Source organism: Aspergillus affinis (genome assembly GCF_023601865.1).
Source record: "Aspergillus affinis strain CMG 70 chromosome Unknown NODE_16_length_405296_cov_86_143545, whole genome shotgun sequence".
Lineage (NCBI taxonomy): Eukaryota > Fungi > Ascomycota > Eurotiomycetes > Eurotiales > Aspergillaceae > Aspergillus > Aspergillus affinis.
In genome coordinates this window covers 21,199-39,605 of record NW_026515797.1, presented here as the reverse complement: position 1 = coordinate 39,605, position 18,407 = coordinate 21,199, and the positions used below count along the sequence as shown (strand labels likewise).

Here is an 18,407-nt window from a genome sequence, read left to right as displayed (position 1 = left end):
GCGCCAGCGCAGAGATACTGAGCAAGTGGATTCCCTCGAGACCGTGATCCGCTTTTCTGTTCTCGTCTCTCCTTTCTAGAAGTAGAAGCAAAAGGGATGTGGGACCACGATGGGACATTCAGGGGAGGGGCAGAAGGAAACAGAATGAAAAGGAGAAAGAGAAGAAAGAGAGCACGTCTTCGTGGTGATCTCGCGTGTTTCAAGCAGTATCAAGCCAAAATTGGGTTCTTCGGCCCCGAGCCTATCCCTACGAGATCTGGAGATGAGATTCCATCCCTCCTCCCCGTGTACTCCGTATGTTATGACGGACACCTACATTACTCAGTACACGCAGATCAACCCGTGCTGACCCTCTAGTGAAGAATGAGGGGATCGAGGTGGAATGCGCGATGGGGAGGCGGCGTGTAGACCGTCGTACATACACTGCATCCGAGTACAGCATGAATAATGTAAACTGTACAGATATCCGCAAGCTACAGGGCGGCTAAACAGGAAAAACAGAGACGATAATAAAAATAAACCAACGGCTCTATTATGTACCTACTCCATACCCAAAAGCAAGTAAACCCAAGAGGTCATAGTGTCGTTAGTTCGTTGAATCCATCATCGATCATCGTCAGTCAAGTCATACATACATATTCCCCATCGAGTCGGGGACATAGGCTGAACCGTGCATTTCTGCACGATCCTGTACTCCGACATCATCGCAGGGCCCAGATCGCAGGGAAAACCCCGGGTTCAGATGTGATTCATCGAGATGAGTCGATGGGTTGAGATGAGTCAGAGAAATCTGATGCGATAGTGATAACATGCCAAAGCATAACATGGTCGAGCCGTTTTCCATCTTTCTCTCATGACGGGGTTAGGCAGTACCAGGAGACGCTTACGGAGCTAAGGCTTTTTTTTTTCTGCCGGTGTTCGTATTACCTATCAAATACGGCGTACATACCTAATGAAAAGGAATAGATGGAAGAATCTGATAGGGCGTTGATGCGGTGGGATTGGTGGGTTCCGCCACTGGCGCCAATTAATTTATTGCCTATGAGAGCATCGAGACATCAGAATAATAATCATGACACTAATCATGATCACGGCGTTGTTCATTTGCAGAGGTTTTGGTTTAATTTGGGTACGGAGTGAAGAGTTCTGCCTCGGGTCGTTGTCTGCTAACTATGGAGACGGAAGACAGTCCTCCCGATTCCTAGGCTCCTAGCTTCTTTAGGGGTATCTCCACTGCGGTGGCAAGACATCACCATCAGTTGACGAAGGGGAAGAATCAGACGATTGTCGGGGACGGGTGAGGGAGCGCAGTAATTAGGATGGAGTACGGCGTAGGTGGCAACAGCTTCTCCGGAAGCTACTCAGTAACACTGAGCGCGATGGAAGGATTGGACATGCAGGCTGCAGGTGTTCGTTATTGGGGCGAAAGAGCGGTAAAGGGACAGCTGGCTGCAGGGCGCCTCCATGCTCGAAGGGGTAAGAGGGAATCATCTCAACTTTCCGAAGTAACTATCCCATGAGTATTGTCAGGTAAAACTAAGACGGAACGACGGCTGAGTCACGATCGGCATGATCCGTGCTACGTGATTGGCCAATGGCTGGCTGCACCCCGCAGTCTCCGTCGAGGTACCGCCTGAGTATTCCCGGCCGACTGCAGGCGTGTCCAGTACCTGCGACTACATGCTCGTTCTTACCCTTTCTTACGGGCATCGAGCCCTCTATCCCGTCCGTCTCGATCAACATCAACCCGTTGCTGGTTATGACATTCTGATCTCATGGCCTCTGGGATTATGGCCGGTCAGCTTCCCTGAATTCCCCCCGCGACCCCCGAATCCTGCGACTCGTAACAATCATCATTTGCTGTTCTTGCCACTGCGAACCCACTCTCCCGCGATCTCCGTCCGTCCAGACTACAACCATGGCTCGCCTGATGACGAGGAAGCTGCGGTCAATTATTAGATAGCTGATGAACCGGGTGGCCAATTTCAGCGTGGGGTGCGGAACTCGTGAGGTGGATTGACGTTATCATTATTCTTCTGTTTCTCCTCCCCGAGACGATCACGGCATTTCTCCAACGGTAAACATGAACGTAAGTGGTATCAAAAAATTTGCAACAGATCAACCGAACGGAGAATATCACGCAAGATCGTGGAAAATTGCCGGTCATTTAAGACGAACCAGAAAAAGTGAACGAGAAAAAAAAAAAAAAGAAAAAAAAAAAAGCAACGGACCAAAAAAATCATGTCCCCGGGTAGGGCTCGATCTTGGGTGCCGGCGCTGTAGATGCCCTCTGGTTGGACCGGCCCCAAATGGACAATATCGATTTGGAGCGTGCTGGTTTCGGCGCGGGGGTGTACTGCGTTTCGTCTGCTCCTCCACTTTCACTTGGCCCATTTATGGGTGTAGCAGCGGCTGATTCTCGGGTTTGCTCAGCTTCGCGCATCCCTTGACGGATCTCCGTCGTTGAAGCCCCCTGTGGTGCGGTGGTTGTAAGCGTCTCCGTAGCGCGGATTCGCTCGTCCGACGCAGCTTGCTCATTGAGCTGATCGATCTCGGCCTCGGTGACCAGACGCTCGTTCTCCAAACGAACCTCCCGGCCCCGTTTATGGCAATACCACAAGACGAAGAGCAGAACTATGAGATGTCCTGTGTCAGCAAACTAAAACAATATAGGCAACGTGACCGATTCATGGACACTTACTGGTCAAGGCCAAGGACCAGAGTACATTCATGCCCAAGACGGCTGGGAATCGCGCTCTCAAGAAAGCCACGATGGACCGGAGCATTCCCACAATCGCTGCCGGCTTCCCAACCAGCTCTTTCAGGCTGGGCACCTCGATCCCCATCTTGTTGGCGGCAGCCGCGGCCTTGCCCACATTTTCCACGTTGATTCCACTCTTTCCCGCTCTATCACTTGCTGCTGCGATTATCTCCGGAGCCAGGCTCTCGGTCCATCGCTCCGGGAGCTTCTCGATGAGTTTCTGGAGGAAACTAGGGAGCTTGGAGTATGTACTCTGGAGTGTTTTGTTGCCGTTGGTCAGGAGCATCTCGAGGTCATGGTAGGCAGTCGGCACGCCGTTGATGAGATCCTTGAAAATCAACTTGAATTTGCGCAAGAGTTCCTGAGTATCGTCGCTGATGGAGATAACCTTGTTGTTGTCCGCCGCCAGATTCAAGCGCTCCAGGATCTCCGTCATATCCTCCGCGTCCTGTTTCGCTTCGTCATCGTTACCGTTGGCAGGAAGCTGGCTCGGGGGTTGGCTTGGGGTTTCCGGTCGCGCGTTTTCTTTATTCTAACGAGGGACGATGTGTTAACTCATGCTTCTTTCCCATCATGATTTAAACGTGCGATCTAAATGTGCGATCTGCAAGGGACCTACCTTCTGCGTGTTCATCCGTCGCAGCCAAGTCCATCTCTTTTTCTTCTCTTTCTCGATCGGTGTTGATGTCTCGGCTTTGGAGGTCTCCGAGGTGCCGCTCGGTTGTTTCTGTGCCAGCCCTCGAGCCTTGCGCCCTTCCTCGCCGAGTTCTCTGCCAAACTCCTCCACGGGTGACACGGGCGACTGGAGCGTCGGCGCGTCGGTCCCCAGTGGACTCACGGGAGAACGTGAGTCCGACTCTTGCGCGGATGGCGACACGACACGGTTGTCACCGGTCTCGGTCACGATGTTCTGCAGGAACCTTTCGTCTTCGGCGGTTAAGACGGGGTCCTGGACGGGGGGTCTAAACATCGACGAGCGCCTCCAATTTTTCAACTGATTAAACTGTTGCATGTTAAGCGGTCCGATCCAATCCTATCTTTCTTCAAACAACCATGGATGGACAAGAAAACAGATACAGGCAGAAACGGAGCGTGCTGGTCCTTTGGGTTCTTTGCTTTGTTTGCCAGTCTAGGGGCGGGAATGTAATGTGGGACGGCGGAAGGACCGAGGGAACAAAGAGCAGATCGAGTGGTATATTTAAGATCTACTATTAGCAGTAAGGGGAAAGAAACCCAAAGATGAAAATGCTAAGAAAGGGAAATTAAATGATTGGATTATTGAGATGGACATGCATGCAGAATCATGAAACCGAAACTCTTTTGCAGGAGATTGGGGAGGGCTGGGAAATGGGGAAGCACATTCAGGAACTTGGGCGATGATATCACTACCCGAGACGCCACGCTTCACCGCCACAGTCTCCATGGCGGATCTACATCATCCGTTCGTCTGATCTATACTCTAGGCATATCATTTTACTATGTAGTCCCAGGTTGGTTGCATCCGTCTGTCGTCGTGACACTCTTAGCGTGGGTTCCAGTCTGTTGAGGCTATGTTGAACCTGGTCGCGTGGCTCTTGATGTAAATATGGATTCGAACACTAAGATATATAGTGCAACATCGCTATCTATACGTTCACAAACCTGTGGACTTGACTTCGATAGAGCCTTCCAGTATGATGAATCGAAACATGACTGGTCTTCAGCATGCAAAGCATCATACCAGATCTTCACCAAGCACTTAAAAAAAGTTGAATCGAATCGGATGACTCCAGTGTTATCAGGCAATGAGATCATCGAAAACTAACTAAGCAGACCTGGTCATTCGTGCATGCAGATATGACTGATATGACTTCCTCATTTTCTGTCACAAAACCAGTCATTGCACCTGGGAAACACAGTGGTGCTCCCTGAGGCAAACAGTCTAGGCAGAGAGAGAATCATGCGGGGATTCCCCGGTCAGCTGCTAGTCATCACATGATCTGCCTATCATTGTTAATCACCTCACTGCCTGTTTTCTTTTCTTTTCTTTTCTCTTCACGCTCCCCAGAGTCGACCATCCCCCGCTTACGCGTCTCTCCTTACGGGCTGTAGATCAGCGTATGCGAAAGCCTCTTCTCCAGGACTTGTTCCTTCTCGAATATATCGATGGGTCTTCATTTCCGATGAAGACTTGCGATTCCGGGAGGAACTTCGTTCTGGGAACGCTTCCAGGACTCCCCTCATGCGACTTGCATGACTCGGCAGCGTCGCTTTTTTTTATCGACAACTTCGTTCGTTCGTTCCCTCTCTTCTGGTTTTTCCTGTCACTCCTTTGTCTCTATACCTGGTTGTCGCTGGTGTCTTTTCTGACTCAGTCCTTGGACGGGGACGGCCTCGACATCAACGCCATGACGGTCAAGCGCTCCTTCATTTCCAAGGACCGGGTCGAGAAGTCGATCAGATCGGCCAAGAAGGTTTTCAGTGGGCACGGACGTGTGAGAGCGAAGAAGATGCAGGAGAGAACGGATAGTCCGCCGACGGACAGGTACGTGGAACTTTTTTCCGAGATTAGTTTCGAGCTATCTCGATTCTCTTGTTCATCACAATGCTGCTATTATAATTCTTATTATATACTTCAAACCATGTACCAGGTAATGAACACTGATTGTAACTTCTCCGCTCTAGTCCCCTCTTGAGCCCTATAGTCAGTCTGATTGTAGGACCGGACCAGCGTCTATTCGTGGCTCACGAAGATGTCCTGTGCCGTTCACCGTTCTTCGCGGCCATGCTTCGGGACCAGTTTGTAGAGAACGCCATGGACATGGCCATAGCCTTACCAGAAGAGTATGTCTTCCCCTCTCTTCAACCAACGATCCCAAAAAAGAGCACTCACCTCCCCCAGAGAGCCCGAAATCTTGTCTTGCGTTCTTGAATTCCTCTACAAGGGTGATTACTTCCCTCGCCTGTTCCGCAACAAGGACACCAACACCTGGGACCTCGAGAATGCCCACCTAGACGGTTATGGATCTAGCGAAGCCACCATCTTCCTGTCCGGCCTCCCCGGCCTCGTCCTCCGGGACACGGCAGTGTACTGCGCCGCAGAGAAGTACGGCCTCGAGGGGCTGAAGCGACTCGCGCTGCGCAAGCAGGGCCACCAGAGCGGGATCCCAATCGACGTGATCCTGCGGTCTGCGCGGTACGCCTACGACAACACGCCGGATTCGGAGTATCGGCTTCGTGCTCACTACCTGGCTATGATCATTCGCACGAGGCATATCTTCAAGAGTAGCGGTACCATGCAGGTGGAGATGGAGTTGGGGCATCCGTTCTTCTTTGATCTGTTTGTGGCTATGTGTAATCATATGGATGATCTTGAGATGAAGTCAGGCATTTTGCCCTCGATTGTGTTATTTCGACCTGATTCTTGGAAATACTTGCTAACTCTGGACTTGATACAGCATCAGCTCATCGCCCAATATGACCTAGACGATGACATGCAATACATCCAGACACCAAAGAACCAGATTGAAAATACTCCAGACTTCAGATTGCACCGTCTGGCTCTTCTGTTTGCCCTGACCCAGAACACCAAAAACCACCAAATAAAAATAAGAAAAAGAAAAACCAAACCCAAGTCAAACTACGCCATTCCATTCTCGAGGCCGGCCGACCTTTCAAATGAAGCGATTGGAACAATCGCAATTTTAATACCAGCCATTTCTGATTTGTTTACTGTCTCTTGTGATGCAATGCGTTGATTGAATCTTGCTTACCGCCGTCTCTACTCACGTATACACTCCTTGAGAGACGAAAGAAATTTTCGAGGTGTGTTGAGTTGAGCTGACTTAACGGGTTCTGGGCTTTGATCGTTTTCTTGTATCAGTTTTTTTTTGGGGGGGGGGGGGGGATTTTGATTTTTGGTCCTCTATTCTGCACTCTACTCTGCCGAGACTAACTATCTATTCGATTTGATGATCTGTATTCGATTGATTGATTGAATTATCTGTCTGTCCGTTTTCTACCTGTTTTATCTATCTACCTAGTCCAACCCGACTTGGTAGATAGATATCGAGAACAGAACAGAACAAGACAAGACATAATGATTTAATTAGTTTACACTGAAGGGAAATTGCCACTACCTAGCTAGGAGCCATAGCCAGAAAACAAGGAAAAAAAAAAATAAGAACGACGATCCGGCCGCGTCACTCTCTCATCTCTCCTACGTACATGTACTATACATATTAACATAACCTAACTGATTCCATCGATATACTCATCGCTATTTGGTGTAGGCTGGCTAGCTAGTTTTCTTTCTCAAGGTATAATTTTATTTACCTAACCGGATCTGACTGGACAGGTTGATGGTGAAGAGAGAGAGAGAGAGGGAGAGAAAGAGGCCATAAATGATAGGAATAAACAATTAGAATCTAGAATGAATGAAGGAGCGGGGTGGTACGAATGGATGGATGCATGTCCATAAGGAACGGTGGAATTGATAGAAGAGCTCCTACAAAATCTCTGAAGCAAGACATAGGTTCAATAATCCGACAACAGTGAAAGAAGCTAGACCACAGTGAGCTAGAAATAACTAGATGCCTAAGATTGGAATATACCTAGAAACCGTACATAAAATCATATTTAAACCGATCTATCGGCTTTATAGGTACCGTAAACAAGTCAAGTCAGGTTGAGTCGAGTCGCGTCGAAGAAACAAGCAAACCAAATAAAAAACAATGAAGTAAACAACCATATACGCCAATTAAGTACAATCCCATGATAGACGATGAAAATGGAGATGGAGAAAAGCAAAGAAAAGAAAAGCAAAGATAAAAGAAAAGAAACTCACCGTCTCAGACAAGCCAGCCAGCCAGCCAGCAACTAGTTAGTTGATCTGTTAGTCAATGCCAATCAATCCCGTATATCTTGATCCCATGATATGATATATCGTATGGATTCTCCTCAGGTTTCCATTTGCTTTCCAAACCACCAACTAACCAATCAAGCAAACAAACAAACGCCTCTGGTATTTGACCTGTTTCCATCCCTTGCCTGTACTTGCTAACTTGTAACTTGTAACTTGTACTTGCACTGTTTGTGCTGTACGTCCACACACGCCATGTCCTTGCACGCCATAAATAGAAAAGAAGAAGAAAACAAAGAGTAAAACGCCCCAATTGATCGATCAATTATATCCAGATTCGATATAAAATAGCAGGAATTTGGAGCAAAAGCAAATCAACCCGTTCGTGCCTTTTTCGTACGCTCTTGTCCGTAATTGTCGTCGCTGCCTTTGAGCGGATACATATGCATGCCCATATCGACGGGAAAGTCGGGATGCAGCAGGCTGAATCGGTTCGGGTTGTTCGGGACCCCATCCGACTCGGTCGGAACGGGCTCCACCAGCAAATGCACTAGGTTCTTGTCGAAATAGCCCGACGGCTTGTTGTTCAACCGCTGTAGACGAGCCCAGTCGTCGTCGACTTCTTCGTTCATCAACGGAGGCAATGGGGGCGCGCCGTTGTTGCTGGGTCGCGCGTGGTAGTTGGCCAGGATGTTGTACGGCAAGTTGGGCCGAACGGCCGGCTTGTCCGACAGTTCCGCAAGCGCATTGAGCGCATGGTTGCCATGCCCGCGCGTGGATCGTGTCGCATGGTAATTCTGACTGGCCGTGCGCGCCATGTCGGTCGCCGGGGTACCGTTGTCCTCGGCGCCCGTTCCATCTACCCCGGAAGCCTCCTCCGTGTCGGTATTGTTGCCGTTCGTCGCCGTGCCGGACGGCTGATCGCCGCCACGCTTGGAGGTCGAGAAGAAATGCACAGTGGCGACGTGGGCTTGGTTGGCATGCGCGCTGAGCTCCTTTTCGGTGAACAGGGAGTTGATCGAATACAACGGCGCCTGTTGCTGCTGGGCCAGTTGCGCCTTGGCGCGCTCGGCCGGGACAGTCGACGATGTCGCCGCCGCCGTGCCTGCTGCTGCGCCGCTCTCTCGCACCGGCGACCCGACATCCTCCTCCGGGGCCTTGCGCTTTCTCTTATTGATCTCGGATATGATGCCATTGCCCAACTCATCCAGGTCGACTCGGTGGCGAGTATGACGGGTCTTCCGGTTCCCGTGAATCCCGCCGGGACTGGCAGGGTTGGTAATACTGAATTGGTTGGGGTGTAGGAGAAGAGCGTTGGTATCGGCGATATCCAACTGCTCCTTCTCACGCATCAGACGAGCCCGTTTGCTCGAAATGGTCTGCACAAGTCGTTCGCGGAGAGTAGAGGAGAGGTTTTTGTATTCTTCTTCGGCAAAATGGACCCGGAAGGAATATTCACGAGTGAATCGATCAAGGTTACTGTCATGTCGATGCTTTTATTCACGTTAGCTTGTCATCCCATAGCCTCTTGACCCAGACCAAGAACCAAGAAAGAAAAAAGAAAACTTACTGCCAACATCGCCAAATCCGCATCCTTATCAGCCTTCACCTGATTAACCTCCTGCACAAACCGCGAGTACCACATGCCCGCCAGACTCGCCATCTCCTTGGCGAACTTGCCCCCACCCACGGTATTCTCGATCAACTTCGCGATGTCGTCCGCGGAGTCGGGCAACGGGCCCGGGGAGTACATATCGGCATTGTTGATCAGGGTCATATCACACTGCAGGGCGTGTAGTTGCTGGCGGAACTGGGTATCTCGGTTCTGGCTGAACGAGGCCGTCAGGTCCTGGAGACGCTCTTGGAGTGCACTGCGCCGTTTGTCTCGCTTGGATAGAGGGACGCTGGTCGGAGGACTTGTCGAGCGGCCTCTCGAGTGTAGACTGTTGAGGAGCGCTGGGCCGCCATTATTGGGGCCAGGGGAGGCGGGGGCAGGCGAGTACGCCATGGCTAGTCGCTGTATACTAGCTGGCTGACAACGGAGGAGAAAGAGGTCCTGCTACCTCGAGAGGAAGAGGGGGGGAGAGAAGGAATTGCTAGTGGGTAGATGGGATGGAATCTGTAGATATATTCATAGACAGAGAGAGACACAGTTTGAAACGGGCAAGAAGAAAATGCATAAGCCACAAACTAGCGAGACGGCACAGAACGAACGGAAAAAAGCAGAGGAAGTGAGGACGCAGAGAAACACAACTGGTGATGGAGCAGAAAGCGGGAATCCGGCCGCGGGCCCAAAACAGCCTAGCGTCGGGGACATTTTTGACCGCCTTCGTGATGCATCTTTGTGGTGCTCGCTCGATTACTCATGCTCCCTATGTAACTAGTTAGTTAACTAACTACAGTAGTTATTATTATGAGAGATACCAGAGAGATCATATTACGCAGCAGTCTCGAGTCAACAGGTCTCAATTCAATTCACTTCCATTCATATCATCTGTCAGGGTCCTCATTCGGATCGTATATGTCCATGTTCTAAATAATCCATGCTAGAGTTCGCTTCAATAACCGTAAATCACAAACATCCTGGGTATTTATCCGATCAAGAAATCAAAAGAAATATAAAAGAAAACCGCAAAAAAGCCGGTCCGACTTGTGTGGACTCCCCCATGTGAACCAAGTTATATATGCCACAATAAAAAGACGCCGCCAGTTCCGCCCAAGCCACCCTTTTTTGTAATCACCATAGTATATCCAATGAAGAGATGAAGGTGAAAGAAAAACCAGACCACAAAAAAAAATATCAATATGTAAATAAAAAAGGGAAAAAGGCGGTGGCGGGATTGAGTTGTATTCAAACGACCCCCGGACGATCCTCGGAATACTGTAGACCCGACCGATCATCCCTCTTAAGGCACTCTCCTTTAGTGGGACCGACGGATCACAAACACTCCGAGTTCAATTCCATCACGAGGCTCCATCTCCTCGCCGTAGGGTCGTTTCCGGATCCCATCAAGGATCTCGCCCAACAACATAGCGGACGTCACTTCTTTGTCTTGCAACATATAGTTGGTCGTTTGGTTCGACACCGACTTGCTGGCGGGAAGCCGTCGGCCGTTCTGCCAGTACAGGCTAAGCACCTCCTTCATCCGCGTCTTTTCCTGGTGGATATACCACTCGGTCCAGACGTTACGATCCGGTCGGGCGCTGCCTTTGCGGGCATCGGCAATGCTGAACCGCGAGGTTGACGAGCTCAGGTTATCACATAGCTGGGCCAGGTTATCCCGCATTGTGTCGAAGTCTTCCATATAGGAAACCGAGGCCAGCTTGCCCAGATACCGTCCAATGTCAGCAGACAGTTCGTTGACCACCACAAGCTGCCGGAGGAGAGGGTCGAGGATCGGCCCGAGGAATTGGGACTTGAAGGTTGAGCCACCGCGTCGGGTGGGGTAAATGAACAAGAGTGAGCCGCCATCAGGGGAAAGCTCACACAACCGATCCACCAAAAAGGACGGTCGGTGGGTTTGAAACAGATCTTTGTACTCCTGTGCCGATGATGGCGGGAGATACCGTTCCAGAACCGAGATATGTACACTGAACGGCGGGACGATGGGCATGGGAAAGTGGGAGGCTTTCGGTTTGATGGGGCCTCGGAAATCGTGATAAGCGGATACTACGGCCGCACTGGAGAAGACGGTCGAGTTGAAGTAGTCGTCCGCGGTAAACATGGATCGGGGTGTGGTAGGAGGAGAGCAAGGGAGGTTGGAGAGGCTGAACTGTTCGGGAACGGCATGGGTGATGTTGATATATGGCGATTGTCCATGTTGCAGTCGATGCTGGACGGCTTGGATCAAGCCACCGAAAACGTCCTCGCTCGTGGGGACGGACTTATCGGCCGGGCGTGGGTAGGGAAGCATCTGAGATACAATCTTGACTGCTTCACCGCGGGCGTTCGAGAATGGTAGGGACGATACTGTCGAAGACGAGTCAGCCATCAAAGAGCGACGCCTCTTCTATTCTGCGATAAAACTTACCTGCTGCGTCGATTCCACTCTCTAACCATGTGTTATGGTCACAATCCATTTCGCCAGATGATCCCGGACTGCCTCCCGAGCTGGAAGGCGACACATTCGACAACTGGTCGGACGGGCTGCCCAGGCTATCTGATGAGGCTCCTGTGGGTGTACTGTCCATGTTGGGACCCTCGTTTATGGGCATTGGTCCAGGTTCCCGGGTCATATGAGGTTCGAACAACAACATGCTGGATTTGGGATTCCACGCTACGTGCTCTTCGTCTTCTGGAGGGGTGGGAGGGAGAGTGGACGGGTAATCGCTTTGGGCCGAGAGATCCCACACAGCGGAAGATTGAGATGCTCGAGCCGCCAGCGAACTCGATGCCGTCGAAGAAGAAGGAGAGAAGCGAGAAATCGGCTCCGCCGATTGCGGCCGCGATTCGATTCGACCGGCGGATTTGGCGGAAAGACCGAGGTGTTCAAAAGAGGAGATGTGTAATGAAGCGTTGCTCTTGGAGAGGAACCGGGAGACGGGAGACGGTTTTGTGAGAAGGGATCCTTGCGAGGCTCGCCGTTTCAATCGACTCGAGCCCGTATCCCGGGACTTTGGTTGTGGCTGCAGTGACTGCGGAGTTTGTTGTTGATCAGGTGAGATAGGGCTTAATTGGTTGGGATCCTGCTGCTCCAGGTTGGTCACGACTCCTTGGTGCGGAGAACCGACGTCTCTGGGCATGTATGAACTCCGGTTGAAAGAAAATTGTGAGTTTGTCGAGTATGGCGAACGCAAAGCCGGGAAATCTTGCACCAGAGAGTCAGGCCGATATGGTCCATGACACTGTGACTGATTCATCCAGGCTATGTTGATGTCCGGGCGAAAAGCCGCGAAGGAAAGGGAAAGAGATGGAGAGGGAGGGAGGAGGGGGGGAGAAGGTGGTGATCTGCAGGACGCCAAACGATCTCTCCGAGTCAAAAGAATCGAGCCACGATGATGATCTGGCAATAACACGAAGTCCTCCAAAACCGGTTTTGACGGATTATATAGAGGGGGGAGAACGGCGATTCTGGTCGTTTGGCAACAGGGAGAAAAGAAAGATCGTGACAGTCGAGAGAAGACGGAAGAGGTTGTACGAATTAATGGCGGGATGTCGGGCGACGGATGGAGCAAGGTCGAAGAGAGTTAGACGGACGGTCGGAGAAAAGCGAGTTGAGGAGTGGCAGTGGCTCCAGTAAAAGAGGAGAGGAGAGAAAAGGCGGCGCGGCAGGAAGAGAGAGGAACGAGAGGGAAAAAAGAAGTGGAGGTTTTGGATGATAATGATGATACACAGTGGGGAAAGACAAGGGAGATTGGGAAGAGAAAGAGGGAAGGGAAAAGCTTCGAGACCGAAAGGGTGTGAGAGAAGTGAAATTAGGGACAGACAGGAAAGTGTATTAACCAGAGGAGCAGGAAAAGTCAGCCAGCGTCTACTAGTAGTGAGCAGAGAAAAGACAACAGGCGCCAGAAAGAATGACGCCCAGGAAAAGGCGTTGACCCAAGGGCAGAACCTGAACTGCGAAAGCACTCCTCGGGCTGCGACTTTCCACCGGCGTTCTAGACCGGCCGGACTTGGCCTGATTGGGGAATCCATGACACGAGGACCGGTCGGGGAGTCACCATCTGCTTTTTTTATGCATTGTGCACCGTAATACCGTTTCATTACCTTTTCTGATTTCCTATTGATTTCCTCTTCTTTTGATTTATTCTATATTTTTATTCCTAGATAATTTATCTCAATTTCTATCATAGCTCGCACCTCATACTATTTACTCCGGACAAGTATTCAGTAAAAGTCTCGGTCGGTCGCTCAAATCCTTCCAGCCTGGCCACTCCCAATACGACGATCCAACGGGGACCCAATGCTAGTCATAGGCCCCCTCCGACTTGTCTAGGCCCTCCATAGTGGCTGATCGGGGCTAGGTCGTGTCCAAAAGACCCAGCCGTACCGTAACGGGCATTACACGGTCTTTTTCTTTTTTCCTTTTTTTCGTCTTTCGTCGGCGGTCTGCGTGAGGGAGGGGGGCAAAAAAGACAAAAAAAAAAAAAAAAAAAAAGAATGATAGCAACCAGGCCCACCACCTCCTCGGCCTGACTGGAATGGAAGATCGATGGACCCTTGGAAAGAGAAAAGCGGTTTGACAGGTTAGGGAAATGGGGGAAAAGGCGGTTTGGAATAAATGAGGATGATTCCGATGATGATGAATTCGGCGGGGAGTGGATATTAAATCAGTTATTTAATCATGAGTCTAATGGCATGCTTGACCCTTTTTTTTTCTTTCTTCTCCCATGATCCTCAGTGTCAGTGAAGATTTGATTATCCGGTTGACAGATAGGATGCTATTTTGTCGAAGTGGCCAAAGCAGGTACCAACGAGAGGAGAGGGGGGGGAAGGGAAAAAAAAAAAAATTTAAAAACGGCAGGTGTAAATCCTTCTCAGGCATGGGGATCGGTGGTATTATTAGTTACATTTACATACCTGCTTTACGCCGATCAGCGCCATCAACGCCTCCTTGGGAACGCCATCGCCGCCAGGTGACTGATCGATATCATCCAGACAAAGAAAAGCTCATGTTGATTGTACAACCAGATTATCATCCTCGTTATTATTATTATTAACTAGTTTTGCTTTGACAATGTCGGTTCCAAAAGAATGTGGACGCGCTGAGGAATCCCGGAAAATAGTCCCTGGCCCAATAATCACTAGTTTTTTTCTCGCAGCAGACTGATGGGAAGGACCCAGATATAATCAAACATGACCAGGAAGGGATTTTTTTTATTATACTAAAATAAAATCAAATGGCGGTCGAGCAATAGCGTACAAACTAGCCAGACGCTCAGCTCAACGTAAATTGATCCCTCCAAGGGTCAGCCAGATCCCTACGTCAGTCTATCTGGACCTCGCTGCTTCCACCCTAGCTTCTTTTGCTTCTTCGTTAGTACGAACCCCCGTCATACCTGTCTCAGGGTTCAGGGTTCATGTCTGACTCAGATTATGTACTCCATAAGTAGGTGTACTGTGTATAATAATGTGCTGTGCCATGTAGGATGACGATGTCTCCAGGCCAGAGTCTAGAATCTTCGCTTCCGAATCATCCAGATGAAAACGAAACAATTGGCAAATCAGCCGGCTCTCGGCTGCTTTTTGACAGGGACCAAGAAAAAATAACCATAATCCTTTAAGCACCAGGGTTTAATTTACTCTGTGTACAGTGTATGTACATAGCATGTACAATTGGAACCAGGATTATGACTGCATTTGTGTTGTACCTTTACAGAACCACCTACTTCACTAACCTCAGTATACTTATCACCTCACCACGAGTAAATTCCCCCTCAAAACACCGCCTAAAAACAGGAGCAAGAAGGGGGGAAAAATCGAAAAGTCGAATGACGTTGACCACTCCATCTCTCACAGTCATGGGTCGCGCGAAAAGAAAAACGCAAGAAAAAAAAATGGCCCAATGGCCTACTACCAGCGTGATTGGCCCTTATCGACCCAATAAGTTGCATCGCCCGATCAGAATCCACAGCCCTTTTCCGGTCCGGATTGACGTCTAGACCCTGCTCCGTGCTGCCGAAGGGGATCCGCCTTCTGGATCTGTCTCGGGTCTTTGCACAACTTACCCTCTTTTTTTTTTTTGCCGACTCTGTCTTGTTTCTCCAATTTTCTGCCTACTATTTGGTCTGGACTCTAACTTAGTTACAGGGCGGGCGGGTGACTAAGAATGGGAGGGCAAGCCTGTTCTTTATTGCGGTGAGGTATTAACTAGGTAGCTATTCAAATTCTAGGCTAGCAGAATACTGGCAAACCCCTCGCTCTCTGACTCTATATTGTATTTATCATTATTATTATGGTTATTCCACCTATCACTCGGTAGTCATGTACACGGTAGGGACATGGAAACTAGATAAGTAAGGTAATGTAACCACACACAAATAATATAATAAAACCCATAGCGGTGACCCACGGCAGATCCGGAGGTTTCCTTCTTTGTCTTTGAGCCTCGATTCGACCTAAGTTTCATGCATGTCTAGTGGGCATCGGTAAGGAAGATATTTCGGAATACGGCTGGTCCTGGTCTGTCGGTAGAACTGAGCTGCGGAGTATACTGGAATACTACCCTACCTAGGTAGTCATTTACCATCAGCTCGGTAGAGTAATGACTAGGTAGACAGGCAGTATGTTGTGATCTCTCACTTTTCGTTAAGATGTATCTCGCTCATTCTGCCTTCGGTAGGAAGATTTCTCCTGTTGACTAGGGCAAGACTCTCATTAACTATCACCTTCCCATCCTATGTAGGAAGGACCGAGAGTAGCAGTAGAAATAACTACACCGTAGTAGTAGGAAGTAAGAGTACTAGTAAAAAGTAGGACCACCATCACCACCCATCACCGCATCCACCCCATTCATTCCGTTTCGCTTCTCCTTCCCCTCCTAAGGCACAGAGAGAAGCGACCGTTGCCCTCTTTAGGCAACATGCATGCAGAGAAGTGGCTTTACGTGGTTCGGTAGATTCTTCTTACACATCAAATTTCGCAGCATCACGTTATTTACCCATCCGTGCAATTTGTTTTAATTTGCGACCCTGCACCGCTCGACCTATTATGTTCTCATATTGGGGGATCCTGGGGGGGATGGATGGGAGAATGAGGTGGGGGAGAGAAGGTGCCCGCGTACGGAGTACGGAGTCGTAGTATGGTTTTAATTGCTTTTTTCTCCACGCTCACGTACGTAGGGTGTTGTGGAAGTATGTAAAATGGTAAATAGGTAATACAAAGATAGATGACATGTATTCAATATCTTTCTTTTCAGTTTGGTTTAATTCTTCATTCATTATTGTTATTATTGTTAAAGATTTATTTATTCTCGTAGGTGTAGATATTTATCATGGAGTGCACTGCGCGGTGCTGTACGGTATGCATCCCCCTTCCCAACAAGCTCATTCAAAGTCAATTGATAGAAACCTTCACCTGATTATTCTGCCTGCCGCGAGGGAACTCAGTTCAGGATTTTCCTATAGGCTGCCTCTGTTGGAGTGGAATGTTATATTGCCGCTTGTTCCATGGATATGTAGAGTCTCTCTGTCCCTCTCTCGCAAGTATGCCGATGTTTCTTTCTTTCGCCTTGAAGCACCCCCCGGTCGGTTTGATGATTTGGACCCAAAAAATCTTTTGAATGTAAGAAAAGTAAAAATGAGTGAGAAATATCAAACCCAATCCCCCATCTTCAAACACCGCAAACCCGGGAAACAAGGAGACGACGAACGAAACGATGAGGAAACACTCTCACCCTCACCCTCACCCAATCCGTAAGGTAGCATGTGGTTTCATCAGACCCGACCCGACTCGATTCGACCCCTCTTCCATCCTATCAACCTACACCGACCCGACACCGTACGAATGTAGTAACATACTATTCAGTAGTTTAATCCATTCCATTCCATCAAACCACGAGAAAAACAACCAAAAAAGAAGAAAGGCAAGAACGGGCAAGGGCAAACGGGGGAAAGAAAGAAGGGTGGGCAGGAAACCTGTTCTCCAGCTATCATCATCGATCATCGGCAGTCGCCAGATGACCTAACCTGACCCGACCTTGGTCCTGACCCGGGTTCTTTTCTTCGCCTTTTTCGTTGCTTTCGATCACAGGGTATATTTCTTTAATTTGTTTATTTCATTTTGGTTTTGTTTTGGTTCTTTGTTGAATGGTTCTGTTTACTTCTTTACTTACCATTTGGTATCAGCACAGTGAAATACTATACCTTAACACAGTTACAGTATTCATGGCTTATGCAGGCGTTCCCGTGTCTCCACTTTTGCCTTGTCTCAAATAGACAAGGGTCAGTCGTCGGTCGGTAGGCAAAGAAGGTAGCCCAGTAGCCCTGTCTAGTCTGGACTGTTTGGACTGTCTGGGACTGTTCAGTGTTGACTGGACCTAGGTCGTGGTAGGGGTGGACATACACCGTGGTAATAATAATAATAGTGGATGGTTGTCGGTCGCTAAGGTTGGGTTTGGGTTCGGTTGGTTGGTTGATTTCGGCAATCTTCTTTCTTTCTTTGTTTCTTTCTTTCTTTTTTTACCTTAAGAGTTAAGGGACCTGAAGAAACCCAGGAGAGACTTGCCCTGGTCTGTGGTAGTGGTTAGTGGTTAGGGCTGGTTATTTTTCTTTCTTTCTTTCCTTCTTTTTGTTTGTTTGTTTGTTTGTTTGTGGGGGTTGGTTTTGTTTTAGGCGGGTCTGGTCGGTCTGGTCCCGTCTGGTCTAGGCGATTTTTCTAGGAAAGGAGAGAGCAATCAGGGCTACGTAGGTGGTCTAACAGTACCTAGTCTCTAGGAACTGGTTTTTTGGTCGCTTTTATTTACTTCGTTCTTGAATTGACTTACTCCATAAAGAGTATAACGTACTCCGTAAGTGTAGTTAAACTAGGTAGATAGATAGAAGCAGTTAGTTAAAGTAAATAAGATCCCCCCCCCCCCAAAGACAATCTAGCATTCCCGCCCAATGACCTACACCTACACCTACACATCTCAAAGTCTCGACTCCGGAGCGGTGGTGCAGAAGTGCCGATAAGGTAGGTGATAGGCACATTGTTGGCTGGTTAGTGGTCACTCCCCTCTGTTCGGAGTACGGAGGTCCTGTCTGATCCTGTGACGGTCCCGACTGACTCTGGCTCTGACTCCGACTCTGTCTGTGATTCTTACGGGCAGGTTGATTGATTCAGATGGAACTAAACTAAACTAAACAATTATTGAATATTTATTGTTT

General features: G+C 49.1%; 4 protein-coding genes across 4 annotated transcripts; 1 reads left to right on the top strand and 3 right to left on the bottom strand.

Moving 5' to 3' along the window:
- Positions 1-2,239: 2,239 nt before the first annotated feature.
- Positions 2,240-3,731, bottom strand: KD926_003001 (uncharacterized protein; the record flags this gene model as incomplete). The annotated part of the gene is made up of 3 exons (XM_053097282.1): positions 2,240-2,634; positions 2,702-3,293; positions 3,381-3,731. 3 exons carry the CDS (start codon positions 3,729-3,731, stop codon positions 2,240-2,242), a joined length of 1,338 nt encoding a protein of 445 aa, XP_052958632.1.
- A 1,417-nt stretch (positions 3,732-5,148) lies between these two features.
- On the top strand, positions 5,149-6,498 carry KD926_003000 (uncharacterized protein; the record flags this gene model as incomplete). Its single annotated transcript, XM_053097281.1, has 3 exons — positions 5,149-5,285; positions 5,426-5,584; positions 5,643-6,498. The coding sequence occupies 3 exons, from the start codon at positions 5,149-5,151 to the stop codon at positions 6,496-6,498; spliced, it is 1,152 nt and encodes a 383-aa protein (XP_052958631.1).
- Positions 6,499-7,975: 1,477 nt separating this feature from the next.
- On the bottom strand, positions 7,976-9,609 carry KD926_002999 (Sds3 domain-containing protein; the record flags this gene model as incomplete). Its single annotated transcript, XM_053097280.1, has 2 exons — positions 7,976-9,094; positions 9,172-9,609. The coding sequence occupies 2 exons, from the start codon at positions 9,607-9,609 to the stop codon at positions 7,976-7,978; spliced, it is 1,557 nt and encodes a 518-aa protein (XP_052958630.1).
- A 913-nt stretch (positions 9,610-10,522) lies between these two features.
- KD926_002998 (uncharacterized protein) lies at positions 10,523-12,344 on the bottom strand (the record flags this gene model as incomplete). Its single annotated transcript, XM_053097278.1, has 2 exons — positions 10,523-11,571; positions 11,633-12,344. The coding sequence occupies 2 exons, from the start codon at positions 12,342-12,344 to the stop codon at positions 10,523-10,525; spliced, it is 1,761 nt and encodes a 586-aa protein (XP_052958629.1).
- Positions 12,345-18,407: the final 6,063 nt, after the last annotated feature.